The 20,248-nt window shown below is 35.7% G+C and overlaps 1 protein-coding gene across 1 annotated transcript in view; it reads left to right on the forward strand.

Annotated features, from left to right (window-relative positions):
* Positions 1-15,969, forward strand: part of LOC131652626 (serine/threonine-protein kinase TOR) — a 52,249-nt gene extending 36,280 nt beyond the window's left edge. Inside the window, exons 41-56 of the mRNA XM_058922537.1 lie at positions 411-617; positions 2,215-2,328; positions 2,404-2,607; positions 2,740-2,820; positions 5,375-5,449; positions 5,522-5,588; positions 6,466-6,626; positions 6,757-6,930; positions 7,044-7,172; positions 7,255-7,338; positions 13,797-13,858; positions 13,939-14,011; positions 14,086-14,220; positions 14,922-15,095; positions 15,178-15,443; positions 15,712-15,969. Of these exons, the coding sequence (XP_058778520.1) occupies positions 411-617; positions 2,215-2,328; positions 2,404-2,607; positions 2,740-2,820; positions 5,375-5,449; positions 5,522-5,588; positions 6,466-6,626; positions 6,757-6,930; positions 7,044-7,172; positions 7,255-7,338; positions 13,797-13,858; positions 13,939-14,011; positions 14,086-14,220; positions 14,922-15,095; positions 15,178-15,443; positions 15,712-15,730 (2,025 nt within the window). The 3' untranslated portion in view covers positions 15,731-15,969. The remainder of the gene's footprint in view (positions 1-410; positions 618-2,214; positions 2,329-2,403; positions 2,608-2,739; positions 2,821-5,374; positions 5,450-5,521; positions 5,589-6,465; positions 6,627-6,756; positions 6,931-7,043; positions 7,173-7,254; positions 7,339-13,796; positions 13,859-13,938; positions 14,012-14,085; positions 14,221-14,921; positions 15,096-15,177; positions 15,444-15,711) is intronic.
* The last annotated feature ends 4,279 nt before the right edge of the window (positions 15,970-20,248 follow it).

The raw sequence follows: 20,248 nt of genomic DNA on the forward strand, positions 1-20,248 counted from the left end.
CCGCTATGCTATTCAAATTTCAAACACATGGTTTTACCTAAATGTCTCTTAGTCTCTCCTAATTCAATAAACTTTATTATAAAAGCCCAATTTTCAAGCTCATGTCAATACAACACCAACAATATCAACAACCAAACTTTTTCCACTAGGTGAGATTTTCAACATGGATCAATCAGCACCATAATAGGTAGAAATAGGATGTCAAAATTTTGCATTTCCTATTTATCCCTGCTTTATCTTCTAGAGAAACATTTGCATGTTTGGATAAAAGTGATCTTTATGTTCATGTTCAACCGTAATTCTTTTACTCTGTATTCTACATCTGATTTTCTACATCAACTCTTCTAGCTAGGAATATTATTGAATCATGCGAGTTTTTCCTTTGATTCTTAAGCATTGGTGAACTGCAGGATATTCTTCGACTCTTGACACTATGGTTCAACCATGGAGCTACTGCAGAAGTTCAAATGGCCCTAACGAAAGGATTTTCCCTAGTTAATATCAATACATGGCTAGTAGTTCTGCCTCAAATAATTGCCAGGATACATTCTAATAACCATGCCGTGAGAGAGTTGATACAATCACTGTTGGTTCGAATTGGTCAAAACCATCCACAGGTATATGGCCGTATTTTGAAATTGGAGGCTTGTATTCTCACTAGTTACAAAGATTTTATAACCTGCGAAAGCATGAGTTTTCTTTTTGAAGGATCACAGTTTTTTAATTGCCATCTTTATTTGATCTTTCTTGAATAAGACTTAAGGGAGTTGCTTAAATCCGTATGTTTGCTCCTTGTATTACTGAGAGTTATATCAGTAATTTTTAATAGGTGGTTTGATACGTTTTTTGCTGCAGAAGTAATGCTTATTATTCAATAGAAGTAACAAATGTTTGTACGTAAATGTAGAGGTAGTACAGCAAGGACACCCGGCATTGGAATTAGCTTAACTAAAAACTAATGAAACTCATTGACTTGTTTGGGAAACTGAATAGGAGTGTATTTCTGTAGTGAACATGACTCACCATGCAAACTAGATAACTTGGGGAGATTTGACATTGATTTCTAAAGTTTAGGAATACCATAAACCAATTAAGTGTGTATGACATGAGGGGAATCCTTGTTGAACAAACACAGGATGAAGCAGATAGAAAGTGAAGGCTATGGGACTCCATCTAGCCCCAATCGACTGTCCCGAACTCCGGTCCTTTCAAACAACAATGTCTTTTTTATGCCAAATGTCTTTTGTAAATTAAAGAGACACCCAGGAACATAAAGGACAAAATCAACTAACCCGGAAAGGGAGAGGAAAGGAATGGGCTGTTCCAATCCCTTGAGAGGTATGGGAACCAGAGCTAGAGGTACTACAGGTAAATAAATAAAAAATGTAGAGAGGAGAAATTAGTCTTATTACCAGATATGGCCAGACAACAGTATCAAGAGCCTTGTGTCAGAATTTTGAATATTACCCATGATTCCTATGATTACACTTAATTACATCCATTTATAGATCTATTTGATGACTTGTTATAGCAGGTAGTGCCTAGGACTGACTGGCACGCGTCTGTCAGTTTGTTATGGCTATAGCACCTATTTGTAACTGTGCGAAACAGCTAGTTACAAATTACAATCAGCTATAAGGCTATGTTAGATCTCATGAGCTGACTAGATGACTATAAACTGATCCTTTCATATTGTATATATGCAATCAAATTGTTTACTAGTGTTTGTAACAAAACCGGCATAGCTTGACTCATGCTGCATTCTGATTAACATTGAAGAGTTCGATACAGTCTAGCATGCCAACTGTAGCTCTTCTCAACCATTTTGTTTCCATTTTATTGCGCTTTCCCACACTCTCATCAAACTACATATTCAAAGTCCCTTATGTATTCCCAAAATTAAGCTAGGTGTGTATAATCTGCTGTCCCCATCTTGTGGGTTAGTGTTAATGTTGGGCAGTCTAGTTTGGGCTTGTCTGGCCAAATTGGCTCACATGTCATTTTGTATATCCATATATGGTATTCTTGTACCCTAATGATTGTTAATAGATTCGTTTTGACATCATATCTTCCCTTTTCAACGTGATTCAGCTAGCTTCTGATTATCGGCAACATTGCTGATTGATACATTATGTTATTACAGAAGATCTAGGGGAAACACTTGGATGTCAATTTTGTTAATAATTTTAGACTTGGATTTCATTTTTTCTCCAGGCTCTCATGTATCCTTTGCTTGTGGCCTGTAAATCAATAAGCAACTTACGTAAAGCTGCAGCTCAGGAAGTTGTGGACAAAGTTCGGCAGCACAGTGGTGTACTTGTGGATCAGGTTTGATAATTATCCCTTTTAAGTTTATGTTTGTCAGATTCTACCATTTAAACCAAAATATGATTTTATCTACAGGCTCAACTTGTATCAAAAGAACTTATCAGAGTTGCTATTCTTTGGCACGAGCTGTGGCATGAAGCACTTGAAGAAGCCAGCCGTCTTTATTTTGGCGAACATAATATTGAAGGGATGTTAAAGGTGTTGGAGCCACTGCATGAAATGCTTGAAGAAGGTGCAATGAAAAGCAATGCTACCATAAAGGAGAGAGTATTTATTGAGGTTGTATTAGTATCCTTAGTTATTATAATAAACTATAATAATGTACATTGTATTGTATATCTTTTTACCTATAATTTTTATCAACCCACCTTGTTTTTGAATAAAAAAGTTGTTACTATCTTGTTGTGGCAGGCCTATCGACAGGAATTGTTGGAGGCATATGAATGCTCTATGAATTATAAGAGAACTGGGAAAGATGCTGAGCTTACTCAGGTATGAGAGTTTGGACTTTTAACTATGAAGAGCTGTATTAGAATATTATATTACTAGCGTTTATTATTAAGTATATGGGCATGACCCATTTGTCTTTCTTATGTATTAGAATACGAGGGTCACTACACATTATAGTGTATCTGATTGAATGTTCACATTCCTTCTTTCTTTCTACGTTGTACGAGAGCCTACTAGTGTTTGCCGTAAAAAAGAAGGAAGAGAGAAGTTGCTGGATCAGTTGAACCCACTAATTTATTGGTACAGAAGTTGCTGTAAATCTTAGTCAAATCCTATCCATTGTAAGTGTTAACGTGGTGGGATTTTAGATAAGACTTAAGAGGAAGAGAGAACAATAAGAACCTGAATGTTATTGATACTGACCGAATAGCAGCCTGATATAAAAGACTAAACACTAATCTCTATTAAAAGAGATGCATAGACTCAATCATAAATCAAGAACAAATCAAAATAAAACAGGTTGTATAATGTCTAATCGTAAGCGATACTCTAAAATATATACTAATTCTAAGAAATAACTTAAGATACTCTAATATAATATAATATAATATTAGATAGTATAAAATGTATCTTATAATATTCTAGCAGTAAGCTTCCTTTCCTGAATGGTGGACACAAGAGAAGTACAACCAAAATAAAATCCCTCATTATTTAGTTAAAGCTGTCCGAGGTTCCTTTGCTAAGGGTATGCACGGTGCGGTTTTGACGTTAAAAGTCATCCAAACTGCAAGAGAAGAAAAAATGCGGTTTGATTTTGTTCGGTTGACTTTGGATTGGTTCGGGTTTTTTCAAGATTTTTATTGAGTTTAACACACATATCTAACATACACATATAGAGGACAACATAATTTTGTATTTAGTCAGTCACCCATACATAACCACGAAATAAGTTCATAATTATCAAAATAAATTTGTAATTTGATGCATAAATATTAATTGTCTTACAATTTTATCTTATGTCTAAAGGATAATACACATAACATTTCATTCTTAAGTAAATTTGACATATTATATTGTGCACTTATAAACAAGTGCATGTATGATGTGACTATGCTAATCTGATAACACAATTTTTTTTATTATCAATATTTTATATATAAAGGGTTACAAAAGTAGTTTAAATTAAACTTTTTCTTTTAATCTTTTCCTTATCAACATCAAAAAATTAAAAATGAAAACAAAAGTAAATATATATAACAATTTCATTTTAAATAAAAATAATAGTATTTATAAATAAATAATTTTTTTTTATAATTGTGTAAATTAAAATAAATATTATAAAAAAAATGATAAAATATACACATAGTACTCGTTGATTTCTCTAAAAAATTTATATATAATGGTATGTAAGATTTTGTAACATATTGCGGTCCGGTTTGGTTTGGTTTGTAAAATACAAATTGCAAACAAAACCGAACCGCACGGTTCTGTTAGAAAATGATCTAAACACATTTGAATCAAATGCGTTTTTTTTGCGATTTTCAGTTTGGTTCGGTTCGATTAGCGGTTTTCTATTGGACTAGTACGGCTTTTGCATATCTTTTAGGGTTCTGTTTGTGAGGTAGGAGCGGAGGGGCGAGATAGGAGGGGAGGGGAAGAGAGGGCTTCGTGGAAGAAGATTTTAATAAAGAATAGAAAAATCAGTCTTTGAAAAAATAAATTTGTATGGATTATGGAATGATAAATAAATGCTTATCATTGATATTTTTTTTAATTTTCAAAATATTAAAACAACATAGATTATAAATGAAGAACTCTGATGATTCACTTGAGTTCTTCATGTTTAAAATAAAATAAAAAGATTATAATTGAAGAAATTATTTAAACCCTGCAAAAGCCTTCAAACGCCTCTTATATAATTTTTGAGTTCTCCCAAACTAGATGGTTTCCGTATTATGAATAAAATGAAACCCCACAAAATCTTCTCCACTTACATCCCTCAATTCTTTCCATTCAATCCTTCTCTTTTTTTAAAGTCTTACCTTTCAAATAAAGCCTTAGGGTAACTACTCACTCCGTTGTTTAAATGGACCATTCCTTGCCTGAAGTTGTGAACCCTCCCCATTGTAAAACATGCATACAGCCTCTTTTTTTTTTTTTTTTTTTGGCAAAAAGCGGATAGAATTTGACTGGTTTATCAACCAAATGAAAATAGCATGAATAGCGCACTTGCATGAAATTTGGTCCACCTTACATTAAACTTGAGAAATATGCTCCAATCTGATCTCAAAGGAAAAAGATGATGGACAGCATAAGAACCTAGATTGCATGCAACTCCTTATAAACTGACTAAAATATTCATACTCCATTACAACTTATTTTTAATGCTGGCACTAAATAACCAAAACATTGCATATGTGCATGGTGTTGCAAATCAATTACTCTAAGTGGTTAAATTGTTAGATGTAGATTCGTGAATGTTTTTTATTTTATATATCTAACACCATACTGGTACTTTCAGTGCAATTGTTGCTTGCTACAATCTGTTTGTCATTCTTTCCTTTCCGGAAATAATTTTTATTTATTTCTTTATCAGGCATGGGATATCTATTATCATGTATTCAGAAAGATAGATAAACAACTTCAAAGTCTTGCTACTTTAGACTTGGAGGTAATGGTGATGCTTAGTGATTCAATTTATTTGTCATTGTCATGGGCCTTATATTTTGTTTAAATTTTGTAGACGGTTTCTCCAGAGTTGCTAGAATGCCGAAATTTAGAGCTTGCTGTTCCTGGGACATACTGCGCTGGTAAATTAGTTTTACTATTTCCTTGATATCAAATTACATGATATTTATGTTCCATTTGAAAGCGGTGGAAATCAGAAAATATGAACTATTGAAAAGAAAAAACAGCGAAAATTAAGGGTTTTCTTTATTGTTTGGATAAAGAAAAACGGAGAGTTGGTATCTCAGAATTTTCTATCTCGTTTATTTAAATGGAAAATTGGAAAGAAAGAAAATTGATGATTAGTATAATGCTTTTTGACCATTGAAATGGAAGAATCAAATGCAACTCTCTAGAGGAGAGAAATGACCAGAAAGATAGATAAATTTAAAAAGATAGGTTGTCGAATAAATTATTGTATTTTGTCCATTTGAAAAGGTACTTATATTTAATCTACTTAATATTCGATTTCTAGTTATTACATTTATATATGGTAGAAAATGAACATTGAGAGTTTGATTGAATCGTATGTGATTATGAATATCTAAATCTTTAAGATCACAATACCTTATATGAGGTGAGTATGAAACAAATCTTATAGTGTGATTATTCCTTAGCATTATGTTAACTACGGACTGCATACAGTTTGCTGTAGTGTCTATGCTACTCTACGGCTACTCAACACTACTCCGAAACTAGGGTGAAGAGTAAATGAGGTCGATCTAAGTTGATCTGAAAATATAGAGTTTATTTTATTGAAAAAGAAGTGCATGATGTGATGTACAGTGTACACGATGGGGCACCAAACCCAGAAACAGTTTGGGCATCTAACAATACATATAAGTTTTAACTAACTTCAATGAGACATCTTCGGTTATTTAAGCTAAATGAGAGAGATCCTCCTATTACTACATCTAAAAATATGATATATTTCAGTAAACATTTATATCCTTATTTCAGATGCACCAGTGGTTACTATTGCATCATTTGCACCCCAGCTTGTTATCATACCATCTAAGCAACGGCCCAGGAAATTAACTATTCATGGGAGTGATGGTGATGATTATGCCTTCTTATTGAAGGGGCACGAGGATTTACGCCAGGATGAACGAGTCATGCAGGTATGAGTACGACGTCTCTTGTACTAGTTGTCTTAGAGAATACTGTCTGTATGTCTATGGTGGCTGGTAAATTTTTCTCTCGATGCATTCGTCTTGACAAGTTGATAAGAACCCTTTCATTTTTTGCTAGCTTTTCGGTTTGGTTAATACCCTTCTTGAGAATTCTCCTAAAACAGCTGAGAAAGATCTTTCTATCGAACGATATGCTGTAATCCCTTTATCTCCAAACAGTGGTCTAATTGAATGGGTCCCGAATTGTGACACTTTGCATTCACTTATCCGGGAGTACAGAGATGCTAGAAAGGTCAGAGCTATATTCCTAGTTGCCTTCACTTGCAAAGAAATATTTCTTCACTCTAATATGATAATTCTCCATGATCTAAGTTGCTTGAATTATTATAATTCTTGGCTGTACAGGTCATCTTGAATCATGAACACAAATGCATGCTCAGTTTTGCACCTGATTATGATCACTTGCCTCTTATAGCTAAAGTGGAGGTGTTTGAGTATGCTTTGGACAATACTGAAGGAAATGACCTAGCGAAGGTATGTGATGTTTGTACAAAGTTCACTTCACTCATTGTATTCTATGATGAGATCTAAAGTTTTGCTACTTTCCTGCTCCTAGGTGCTTTGGTTAAAAAGTCGAACTTCAGAGGTATGGCTCGAGAGGAGAACAAATTATACCAGAAGTTTGGCAGTTATGAGCATGGTATGTCCTTGCTGTTAAGATACGAAAGACTAAGAGGCATTTGAATAAACCGTGTGTTTTGTAAAGCACTACGGAGACTTTATTATATATAGAGAGATTACAGCTAATTACATAATATAGTCGATGTGGGACTATTCTATATACAAATATTCTTAACACTATATTTACAAATATCAACACTCCCCCTCAAGCTTGAGCATATAAGTCAAATGCACCAAGCTTGCCACATATATAATTAGTTCTGGGACTTCGCAGGGATTTTGTAAACACATCTGCTAATTGATCATTGGAGTTGACAAAACTTGTAACAATTTCGCCTGATTCAATCTTCTCTCTGACAAAGTGACAGTCTATCTCAATATGTTTAGTTCTTTCATGGAAGACTGGATTTGAAGCAATGTGCAATGCAGCTTGATTATCACAAATAAGTGTCATTGATCTTGCTTCTTCAATTTGAAGTTCTTTGAGTAACTGTTTTAACCAAATGAGTTCGCATGTTGCCAATGCCATGGCCCTATACTCTGCCTCGGCACTTGATCTTGCAACTACATTTTGTTTCTTACTTTTCCAGGATATAAGGTTTCCTCCAACAAGTACACAATACCCAGAAGTGGATCGTCTATCAATGGGTGACCCTGCCCAATCAGCATCAGAGTATCCAACTATCTGAGTATGTCCTTTATCTTCATACACGAGACCTTTTCCTGGAGCACACTTGATGTATCTCAGAATCCGGACAACAGCATCCATGTGTTCTTGGCAAGGAGAATTTAAGAATTGGCTTACCACACTAACTGCAAAAGAGATGTCCGGACGAGTGACTGTGAGATAATTCAACTTTCCAACCAATCTCCTATACCTACCTGGATCAGATAGAGGCTCCCCCTGATTGGGTAGCAATTTGACACTTGGATCCATAGGAGTATCAGCTGGTTTAGCGTTCAACAACCCTGTTTCTTGCAAAATATCCATAGCATATTTCCGCTGGGATATCACCAAGCCATCTTTAGATTGGGCCACCTCAATTCCCAAGAAATAACGGAGTTTACCAAGATCTTTTGTTTGAAATTGATTCGAGAGATGTTGTTTCAACTGGAGTATTCCTTGATGATCACTGCCAGTTATCACAATATCATCCACATATACAATAAGATAGATACACCCTTGGGCAGAGTGACGATAAAACACAGAGTGATCAGCTTCACTACGGACCATACTAAACTGTTGTACTACAGTGCTGAATCTGCCAAACCAAGCTCTCGGAGACTGCTTAAGACCATAAAGAGACCTGTGTAACCTACAAACCATTTGTGAGGACTCCCCCTGAGCAACAAACCCAGGTGGTTGCTCCATATATACTTCCTCTTCAAGATCACCATGTAAAAAGGCATTTTTGATGTCAAGTTGATGAAGAGGCCAATGTCGAATGGCTGCAATGGCTAGAAGAAGTCGAACAGATGCCATCTTTGCTACAGGCGAAAAAGTATCACTATAATCCAACCCAAAAATCTGAGTGTATCCTTTGGCTACCAAACGAGCTTTAAAACGATCAATCTTACCATCTGGACCAACCTTCACTGTGTAAAGCCAACGACAACCTACTAACGATTTCCCAGGGGGTAGATGAACCAGTTCCCAAGTACCACTGCTTTGAAGAGCACACATTTCGTCAATCATTGCTTGCCTCCACTCAGGGTGAGATAATGCTTCACCTGGAGTGTTAGGAATAGAAACAGAAGACAAAGAAGACAAGCAAGTATACTGCAAAGGAGAAAGACGATGATAACATAAATCAATATAATGTGGAGAAGGATTTCGTGTTTGACGTATACCTTTTCGAAGAGCAATCGGAAGATCGGACTCAGGTTGCGGGATCGGATCCGGTGATGGCGAAGGCGTCGGAGGAGAGTCTGCAATGACCTCAGGGACAGGTACTGCCTCAGGAATAGGTACGACAGAAGTGGGTTGGCGACGCTGATATGTTTGAAATGGGCGAGTAGTGGGAGGGTCAACCGTAAGGCTTGAATGGTGGGGGATAAGGGGAAATGAGACTTCCGGAAGAGGTGTAGGAGTACTTTCCTGAAGGGGTTCCGGAGTTACTTGGCTGGACTCGAAGTATGGAATTGACTCGAAGAAGGTAACATCGGCCGATACGAGGTATCGTTGTAGAGTATGTGAGTAGCAACGATATCCCTTTTGGGATCGATGATAACCAAGAAAGATACACTTTAGTGATCGAGCTGATAGTTTATCAAGACCAGGGGAGAGATTGTGTACAAAACACGTAGACCCGAAAACTCGAGGAGGAACTGGGTGAAGAGGAGAGTTTGGAAACAGGATTGAGTGAGGGATTTTATTATTAAGGACAGATGAGGGCATGCGATTAATGAGGTAACATGCCGTGAGCACCGCATCCCCCCAAAACCGGAGAGGAACATTATCATGGAGAAGTAGGGTCCGAGTGGTTTCTACGAGATGCCGATTTTTACGTTCGGCTACCCCATTTTGTTGAGGTGTATGGGGACAAGATGTTTGGTGCAGAATACCATTGGATGACATAAAAATTTGAAATTGTTGAGATAAATATTCGCGTGCATTGTCACTTCTTAAGGTACGGATAGACAAGCCAAATTGGGTTCTTATTTCTTGATAAAATTTTTCAAAAATAGAAAACAATTCTGATCTGTTCTTCATTAAAAATAGCCACGTGCAACGTGAAAAATCATCAATAAAAGTGACAAAATACCTAGACCCAAAAGTAGACTCAGTACGCGAAGGACCCCAAACATCGGAGTGAACTAAAGCAAAAGGGGACGCAGCCCGTTTATTGACTCGATTGGGAAAGTGACTACGAGTATGTTTCCCTAACTGACAAGACTCACAATGTAAACTAGATAATTTAGATAAGCTGGACACCATCTTTTGGAGCTTGGGGAGACCTGGATGACCTAACTGCGCATGTATAATGAGTGGAGAATCTGTGGCAGAGCATGTGGTGGATGACGCAGAGAAGTAGTAAAGGCCTTGAGACTCACATCCGACGCCAATCGTCTTCCCCGAACTCCGATCCTGCAAAGTAACAGCACTATTAGTAAAGGTGATAGAACAATTAAGGGCACGAGTTAAACGACTGACTGACAGTAAATTAAACGGACAATTAGGTACATATAGGACAGAAGTAACAGAGAGAGATGGTAGGATTTGAACAGTACCAATCCCTTGGGATTGGGTTTTAGAACCATTTGCGGCGGTTATACTAGGTAAGAAACCAGAGGTAGAGATGGAAGAGAAAAAACCTTTATTACCGGTAACATGATCAGACGCACCAGAATCGAGGACCCAAGGACCAAGAGGAGATGATTGAGAGAGGCAAACAGATGAATTACCAATGTGTGCAACCGAAGCCGTGGAACCAGAGTTCTGATTAGTCTTACACCACCTGAGAAAATCGTCGTAGCTTGGCGTAGGATTTTGAAGTGAAGGTGAAGTCTGCATAGTATCGGGATAATCAATTTGAGCTGTATTTACCTGACGTGGAGGTCTGCCATGAAGCTTCCAGCAACGGTCGATAGTATGCCCAAGCCGATTACAATGGTCACACTTGGGACGTGGTTTGGAGTTGGATGACCCTCCTCGAAGGCGATTGTGATTGTTTCCAAGAGATGCAAGGGCAGCAGTGTCACCTGGTGTTGGAGCAGGAGAAACCGGACCAAACTCATGAGGTGTAGCCAAGCGCAACAGTTGTTCACTAACTGTATCATAGCTAGGAACAATAGTACCTGATAAAATCTGGTTACGAACGGATTCGAGTTCTGATGGTAGTCCTTTAAGTGCCATGACCATGAAATATTTACTCTGCTGTTCGGCATGAGCTGTTTCATCTTTTGCGTAAGGCATGAGGGTTTCATAACTGGCTTTCAAGGCATCAAGCTTACTCAGATAAGCTTGCACATCCATATTTTCCAACGTCAGTGTGTTGAGTTTGTGGATGACACTGTATAGAGAGTGAACGTCGTTGGAAAAGACTTTCTTGGCCTTTTCCCATACCTCATAACAAGTGGAGTAGGCTTGGTACTGAGCTTGGAGGTTAGGTGCTATGGAAAACCACAACACAGTACATAGAGAGGCATCAGTTTTCTTCCATTTAGCGAGTTTGTCGGTTGCAACGGCAGACAATTTTGTGGTTAGGTGCTCTTCAAATCCCTGACCGTGAAACCACATATCGACAGCACGAGCCCATATGTTATAGTTTGCTGATCCGGTTAGTTTTTCACATGGGATTAGCGGAACTTTAGTAAACGAGTCTCCCATAGCTTCAAGTTAACAAGAACGGGGCTGTTTGTACTGGAGGGTAGATTTTTGCGAGTCGGAAGAATAAACCGAGAGCGGATCTGCGATCAGAGAACAAAGCTGAGCAAAAAAAAAAAAAAAAAATTTTTTTTTTTTTGATGAACAGTACCGCGCCGGTGAACAGTACCGATCGATGAACAGTACACACGATGAACAGTACCGCGCCGGTGAACAGTACGCGCGATGAACAGTACCGAAAAAGTTGCCGAAAAAAAAAAAAAAAAAGAGGCAAACCGGAGTGATGACACGGTTTGCAGAAGGAAATTTCTCACCGGAAGACAGTAGGTCAACCGGGTAAAACACGGCGAAGAATTTCCTCTTAGTAGGCTCTAGATACCATGTTAAGATACGAAAGACTAAGAGGCATTTGAATAAACCGTGTGTTTTGTAAAGCACTACGGAGACTTTATTATATATAGAGAGATTACAGCTAATTACATAATATAGTCGATGTGGGACTATTCTATATACAAATATTCTTAACACTATATTTACAAATATCAACACTTGCTATGTCCAAATTTTCTCACTCCTACCTGCCATTTTTTTTGAATATGCGGTGGATTGAACCTAAGCTACTTGGAAAGTGGAGTAATAATGTTTCAATTTCCAACACTCCGCCCATGCCGATGAATATATTTTCTTTATCTTAAGCTAGGACACTACTCTTTAGAAAACTAAGATATCTATTTGTTGACCTTGTTAAGGAACATAAGGAGTCCAAATTAAATTTTATCAAACTTCTCTTCGATAACAAGCATCTCTGTTTCATTAGGCATGTTGAGCAGGATTATGAGCTATACCAATTACCGACTTATTATCAAATAGAGTGTCATTGGTCCATCTGTTCGAAACCCAAAAATTGAGTTCCAAAGAAATATCAATTTTATTAAGACATAGGATATAATAGGAGAAAACCTCTCTTCAAGGTATCATCCCCTTCACAGTCCTGCAACTCAACAGGTGATCCAAACCCAGGGAATGGATACTCTTTTCACAATTACAACATTCAATGACACCCCTTGCTATTAATGGTACTTCAGCATGCTTGATTAATGTGCCAAATAAAACTATGATTGCAAATGGTTTTTTTTAATATGCTCTTACAATTGTGGTTGGACCTAACTTAACTTTATAAAAACAGCTTGTAATTGTGGTTGGACCTAACTTAACGTTTAAGCCACATATGGGACTCTTTAACATAAGCCACTCTATTATTAAACCGCTATCCAAGCTCATGACTTGCCAAAGATGGACTTAAAGTACAATGTGACAATCCGGTTAGAAAAAAGAGGGTAAACAAATTACTGCAAATAGGTACTACTAAGTTTACAACAAGTGACACTTATCACCCCAAATATTAAAAGTAAATAATTATAAATACCATATATTATATTTATAAAAAGTAAATAACATAATTCGAAGTCAGGGACTAATAATTGTTTTTAAAATTTTAATAAATAATATACCTTGTGCACACTAACTCTTATGAAGGTTAGAAAAGATTTATTTTAATTTTTACTGAACTGAGTGTCAATGGAGTTATATATTCTATCTTTATCTATATGTACATATGAAATTTGTAAGCTAATTTAGATATTATTCTTACATTAGGTCAACTTTGACAACGTTCTAGTCCAGTCTATGAAAACTGTACAAGTTTATGTAGACTTTTGAGTTTTACAACTTGAATATGACCTTACTGTATATGTACGAGTTTCCTCTCACCAAAGTTAATTATTTTTAAAAGGTTAAATCCCTTTTAGATATTATTCTGACATTAGGTCAACTTTGACAACTTACTAGTCCAGTCTATGAAAACTGTACAAGTTTACGTTGACTTTTGAGTTTTACAACTTGAATATGACCTTACTGTATATGTACGACTTTCCTCTCACCAAAGTTGATTAATTTTTAAAAGGTTAAATCCCTTTTAGGCAATCAATATTACGTTGCAATTTTATGACCCTTTACTTTACATAAGACTCCCTGGCAATAATTCATCAATAGTTCAATACTGAGTTTTCATCTGCAATTATATTTTCCTCTGTTGTTTGTTATTTTTATTATTTACTATATGGGCTAAGCTAACGGTTTGGTTTTGACAGGTTGGCTACCTTCTTGGATTGGGTGATCGCCATCCTAGCAATCTCATGTTGCACCGATTTAGGTAGGCTAATGATAGAGAAATTTAGCTAGATTGACATTAACTTGATAGTTTTAGCTTATAATATTCCTAATATTCTGCAGTGGGAAGATTTTACACATAGATTTTGGAGACTGTTTTGAAGCATCAATTAATCGAGAGAAGTTCCCGGAGAAGGTATATCCAAGAACCACTTCTTTAGTTGTAGGGAATACGGATATTTAATTGTATCTTACTTTAATGTTATTCAGGTTCCATTTCGCTTGACAAGAATGCTTGTGAAAGCTATGGAAGTTAGTGGAATCGAAGGAAATTTCCGCTCAACTTGTGAAAATGTTATGCAAGTTTTGAGAACAAATAAAGATAGTGTTATGGCCATGATGGAGGTAAAGATAGATACTTTCCCCTCACCTCCCCCCTTTAATTGCCATGTCTTAAAAATTATCAATGATATCATTAAATCTCATATTCTAAGTTAATTGTTAAATCAAGTATGGTTAGTGATGCCTCACATTTCAGGTCAACATTGGTATGAACTGTCAACCAAATTAATATCAAGAAAGAAATAGAATCAAAAATAATTATTTTTTTTTATGATTAACAGTTCTTTAGCTTTTATTGAAATGATTTCTTTTAAATCTTAAAATTATAATATCTTAATTTTAGCTAAATTTTGTTATTAATTACAATTATTAGGATCTGAATAACTATTGTTAAGAGTCCTACATTGAATAAGAGATATCCTGAACACATGTTTATAAGTGGAAACAATCTTCACTCTTCATGTCAACTTTGCAAGAAATATTTAGTGATAAGTTATTGGCGCAGGATGAACCGTTAAGATTTGTTACATAAAAAAAACTGTGTTTATTAACTGAGCTCTAGTAGACTAATATTTCATAAATTTGGGCCACCCAATGGGGATTTTATTCCAAACAATCTGTATTTGTTGTTGTAATCCTCAATATTTGAATAAATAATTGATTATATGTTCTTACATTTTGGGCCAGAAATCTGTATTTGTTGTTGACTTGTTGTTATCCTCAATATTTGAATAAATAGTTGATTATATGTTCTTTACATTCAGGCCTTTGTGCATGACCCTCTTATAAATTGGCGTCTTTTCAACTTCAATGAAGTTCCGCAAATGTCTATGCTTACTAGCAATCATGCACCTCCTACTGTAACTAGTGAAGAATCTGGCGCAAATCGAGAGCTTCCTCATCCTCAGCGTGGTGTCCGTGAAAGGGAACTTCTTCAGGTATATACATTCTGTATTATTATTATTATTTTGTTGCTTGCTTTTGATTATTGCTGCTCATTATACGCATTTGCTCAAATAGGCGGTTAACCAACTCGGTGATGCTAATGAGGTTCTGAATGAGCGTGCCGTAGTTGTCATGGCTCGTATGAGTCACAAGCTTACAGGTCGAGATTTTTCAACTTGCTCTTCAGTATTAAACAGCTCCGTTCAGAATGCAGTGGACCATAGCAGCTTAAATCCTGGAGACTCTCGGGAAGTTGATCATGCTTTATCTGTGAAATTGCAAGTACAAAAATTAATTTCCCATGCTACCTCACATGAAAATCTATGTCAAAACTATGTTGGGTAATGATCTCCAACTCCTGTAATTAGTTTTCATCGAGTTAAAATCTAATTTAAATTTATGTGGACTCACTGATTTAGATACATGAGAATGACTCTAAATTTTGTTTGTTTAAACAAAATTGGCTTACCTCTCTTCTCTTCCTCCTATATGTTTGATCTTTTAGATGAAAAGAAAAGAAGCCTTGTTCTTGTATTTGATGAGAGTTGTGAAACGTGATGTCTGCGGCCAACTATGGATTATATAATACTATGTTTCTCTGTTTTTCAGGTGGTGCCCTTTCTGGTAAATCAAGGGAGCTGTAAATATTGGTATTCTGTACATAGTGAAGACTTGCCATGGATCCTACTCCATCCTATTTCCCCGACATCTTTAATGTGTATATTGTACAGTCATTTGCTACAGTTTACATGCTCCTTGTAGTTATGACTACATTTTAACCGGGTCTATATCCCTCTCCAATCTTTAAATTGTTTATATGTATATTATGTACATCTGTATATCTATGTATATAGCCATTATTTGTTATGCCTTTGTAGTGTATCCCATGCTTTGGTATTTGTAGTTCAGATTACATTTTTAACGGGTTATGATGTTTTCATTTAGATTTTTTTTTCTGTAGAACCACATACAGAAAAATTTTCAAAATGAAAAGAAACACTATCATAAAACAATTGTGCCTATCCTTATTGAAAGGTTGGAGATAGCATAAAACCTTTTTCATCAATCATACCAATCAATTATAAAAAAAAGAAATAAACGACATTGCGGATCATAATAATTTATTATCACATTTTCTGAAATTTGTGTGAAACATCGGATTTTTCAAATCTTTGGGTGATACTGGAAATTTGGCGAAAACAAGTAAGTTACTGGTAGATTTTTGAATTTTCTGGTAGTTTTTATCGAAAATTGTGATATTTTTAGTATTTTGCACTGGAAATTTTACAATTTTCGGTATCTTTATAAAATTATAAAAATACTTGAAATTTTGAAATTTCAGGTACAAGTTTGCCTACTAAAAATTGGTCTGGAGAACATTTGTCAACAACAACATCATACAATAACACAATAAATACATGCAACAACATAAAAAAACATACATTTTAGGACGCACCTTTTATTGAAAATGATTGTGAAAATGGAACAACTATGAAGTTCATCTAATTTGTGAAGCTATGAAAAAGAAATATAAGGTGGATGAAGTTTTCACATCAACTTCGTACTTCTTATATTTTTTTCATAGCTACGCGAATTATATGTATGATAGCCATGCATGCGCTTTGTTAAAGTGGTGAAGACGAATATAAAAAAATCATGACAACAAACATCTATCATCAACAGCAAAGCTAATGATGATGAAGAAGCAAAAAAATATTATGAAAATTATGTGAAACATAACAACAACATACATGAAAATGAGAGAATAAGGAATATGAAGAATACCTTCATGTATGACGAACAATATAAATCGTTATCACTTATCTGAAAAACACTCGTATGTAATAGAAAAGCTAACGACAGAGAACAAGATTGACGGCTATTTTTTAGAATAGGAAAGCTAATAACAAAGAAGAACAGAAAAAATGAGTGTTAGAGTTTTGCTGTGAATGTTACTGCAATACTATCAATAAGTGAGAGTTTGTTCGTTTATATATATATATATATATATATATATATATATATATATATATATATATATATATATATATATATATATATATATATATATATATATATATATATATATATATATATATATATATATATACACACACACACATACACACATGAGGAGAGGTGATACTCCTTTTAATTTTTTAAAACTAAATAAAAAAGAAAAGGTGCGCCTTAATGTTAAAGGAATAAAATATTTTAAGATGTTGAGGTTCGAACCCATGAAAGCTCTATTTTATCATTATGGTTAGCCTAACAACCGTTATTATATCCTAAGAATTTTTCATTTGAAAATTAAAAAAAAAAATGTTAGAATCTAAGAGTTGAGATGTCACCACGGTGTTTGGAAGAACCGTGGTGACTTAGACGTTGTTGTTTGCACGTTTTGTAATAGTTTAGGCTATTAAAAAGTCAACGAAACTTGATAGGTCAGATTATATATGCACACCTATTAGAAAATAGGTCGAATAATATATATTAAATATCATGTAGTCTATCTAAAAATAGGTAAATGAGCTCTTTGAAAGCCTAAATATTAAGGAAAATGCTAACCAGTGCTCTTGGGACACTCTTTAAGTGATTAAAGTGGTAAGTATTTTTTTTAAAAAAGCGTGTATTCAATGCATTAAAGTCCCACCCTTACTCTAGGATGACATTTTCAACTTATGTTGGGATCCCCCCGCAATGTCAAGCGTCTGTCCTGCCTCAAACTGTGTAAGTTGGGCCCTTGAGGTAATCATTTCTTTCTATATACGAATGCATGTTAAAACACTCTACCACATATATATTTATTTTTCGTAAGCTATTTCTTTATAGTTTCAAACATACAAAATAAGTAAGAATTTTATCACTGTAACTCTAACCTAGCTTAACTTATTAAATTAAATAGAGATATATTCATAAAATTTTAATCAGGCTTCTAATAAAATTAAACACTTAACTAGGTAAAATAGTTTATTTTAAATGCATTAGGTAGTAGTAGAATTCAAAATAGATAGTTGTTAGAGACATGCACTATGATTTAGTTGCATTTTGGGTTGTTAGGGGAAAACTAATATCCTTTTCTGACATTGTTGCAAACACGGACTTTTTTGGAGATGCATCTCTGAATTGTTTCCTAATTGACTTTCGGAGATGCATATTCGAAAATGTCTTGGATGCAAATTGATGTATTTTTCTTTTTCTTTTCTTTTCAGGAAGGCTGAAAACAACGACGACAAAATGAGACTCGGTCGTGAAACTCAACATGCTCTTATTCGACGTGAGAGGGCTTGAATTTAGAATGAGTAGGCAAGAACTAGGCAGGGAAACCTCCCTAGTCCTCATGACGGGGAAGCATTGAGTTGTAGGAGTTTCCTATCACAGGGGTCCTCAACCTAGGGGCAAGTTTTCTCTGCTCACGTAGACCTGAAGGAAGCTCCTGTTGCACATGATGATGTCCCTCCACTTGGAGACCCTTATCCAAGAGGGTCTTTTGACACCTCCTTAATGATATATTATAGAGATCATGTTGGTGTGCATTTATGGGCCAGAGAAGTGTGTTTATTAACAGTTATTCATTATATATTTTAAACAAAATCCTTACAACAAATATTGTTATATTTTTTTAATAGGAGCGCCATTGTTTGAAGTATGTTAGCCACAACATAAAGATTTTGAAGTTTTATCAACCTAAGGATGATTGGTTCCAAAGTGTCATCTGATACTCTGGTATTTTCGACATGTGTTCTTTCGACTACAAGACCATCAGTCATGGCATGCAGGGGGAATTTACTAAGAGATGGCATAAAGAAACATCATCTTTAAACTTCCCTATTGGCGAGATGAAAATTATACTAGATGACATCGTTTGCCTTCTACACCTTCCCATGAAGGAGAAGTTATTTGATCATTCCAAGATCAAACACGATTATGGTAATTTATTTGGGAGCAGACTAGAAGGGGGATATCAGAAAAATCTGCACATATCAAAATTGACGCATACATCGCCATCTGGAGTAATATGAAATCGGGTCGAAGACAACAGTGTTCCGGTGAGTGGTATATGGTGTCCAGTTGTTGTTATCATGTTGAGTAGGTGTTCATAAAAAAGTTTCATGCTTAAAGGAGCTATATGAACCAAATGTGGTGTTGACCGATGATGTCGACGGTGATGATCTACAGGTTACCTACCACTGGAAGTGTGCTTTGAGTTGTTTCCTCATATTCTTGGTTCACACGTCCATGTTTCTGGATAAAAGTGCAACCTACGTCGATGTGGCATACCTTAAGTACTTCATCAACTTGTCAGTCATTCAAAAATGAAACCGGGCGGCCGCTTGTTTGGTATACTTGTACTCCAAACTAAGCGAAGGTTCGCTTTGGACGGAAAAGCAAATGACTGACTCCTTCACCCTACTGACATTAACTTCCATAGCTAGTATTAATTTTAAAAGCACCTTTTTTTCTATACTTGTTACTAATTTTTTTTTTCTTATTCATTTTCAGAGATGGATCCTACGCTTTCACCGCATACATGAGTTATATCGTTTGCTAGAGTATACTGAGGATTGACCACATGATTGCATATATTGACAAGACCCAACATGATGACATCGACTAGACACCATACACCACTCCCCAAGAAATTGTTGCCTTCAACTCTATTTCATACTACTCGGGATGGTTGGCATGTAGGAGTAATCCAATGTGCAGGTATCTTCCGGAGCAATGTATGTGTCATTTGGATATGTGCATATATTTCGAGACCCCTCATTCGAGTCTGCTCCTAACAACAACGTGCGCAGACATCTTGATGACATACTGGTAGATTACGAGAGTCATCTGGTACCATAGGAGTATCGAAGTATGTCAGCCCTAAGTCCGTGGTCTTACGTGGACGATTACATGACTTGGTTCTATATTGTGTCACACCATGTCATGACACCAAACGCTTTTGGACGTTCACCTAGGCATGTTCACGAGGAGATCCTAGAGAATGAGAAGGTCGGGGATAACCATGTCGTTGATGTGTTGCTGATCTGTTAGAATATTATGTGAATTACATACGAGGGCGTAAAGTCTGGCAGTTTGAGAGAGGCGGCAATGATATGGTTGCTCTAGCACATTTTGTTCTTACCGAAGCACGAAA

The sequence above is a fragment of the Vicia villosa genome, linkage group LG2 (assembly GCF_029867415.1).
Source record: "Vicia villosa cultivar HV-30 ecotype Madison, WI linkage group LG2, Vvil1.0, whole genome shotgun sequence".
Taxonomy (NCBI): Eukaryota; Viridiplantae; Streptophyta; class Magnoliopsida; order Fabales; family Fabaceae; genus Vicia; species Vicia villosa.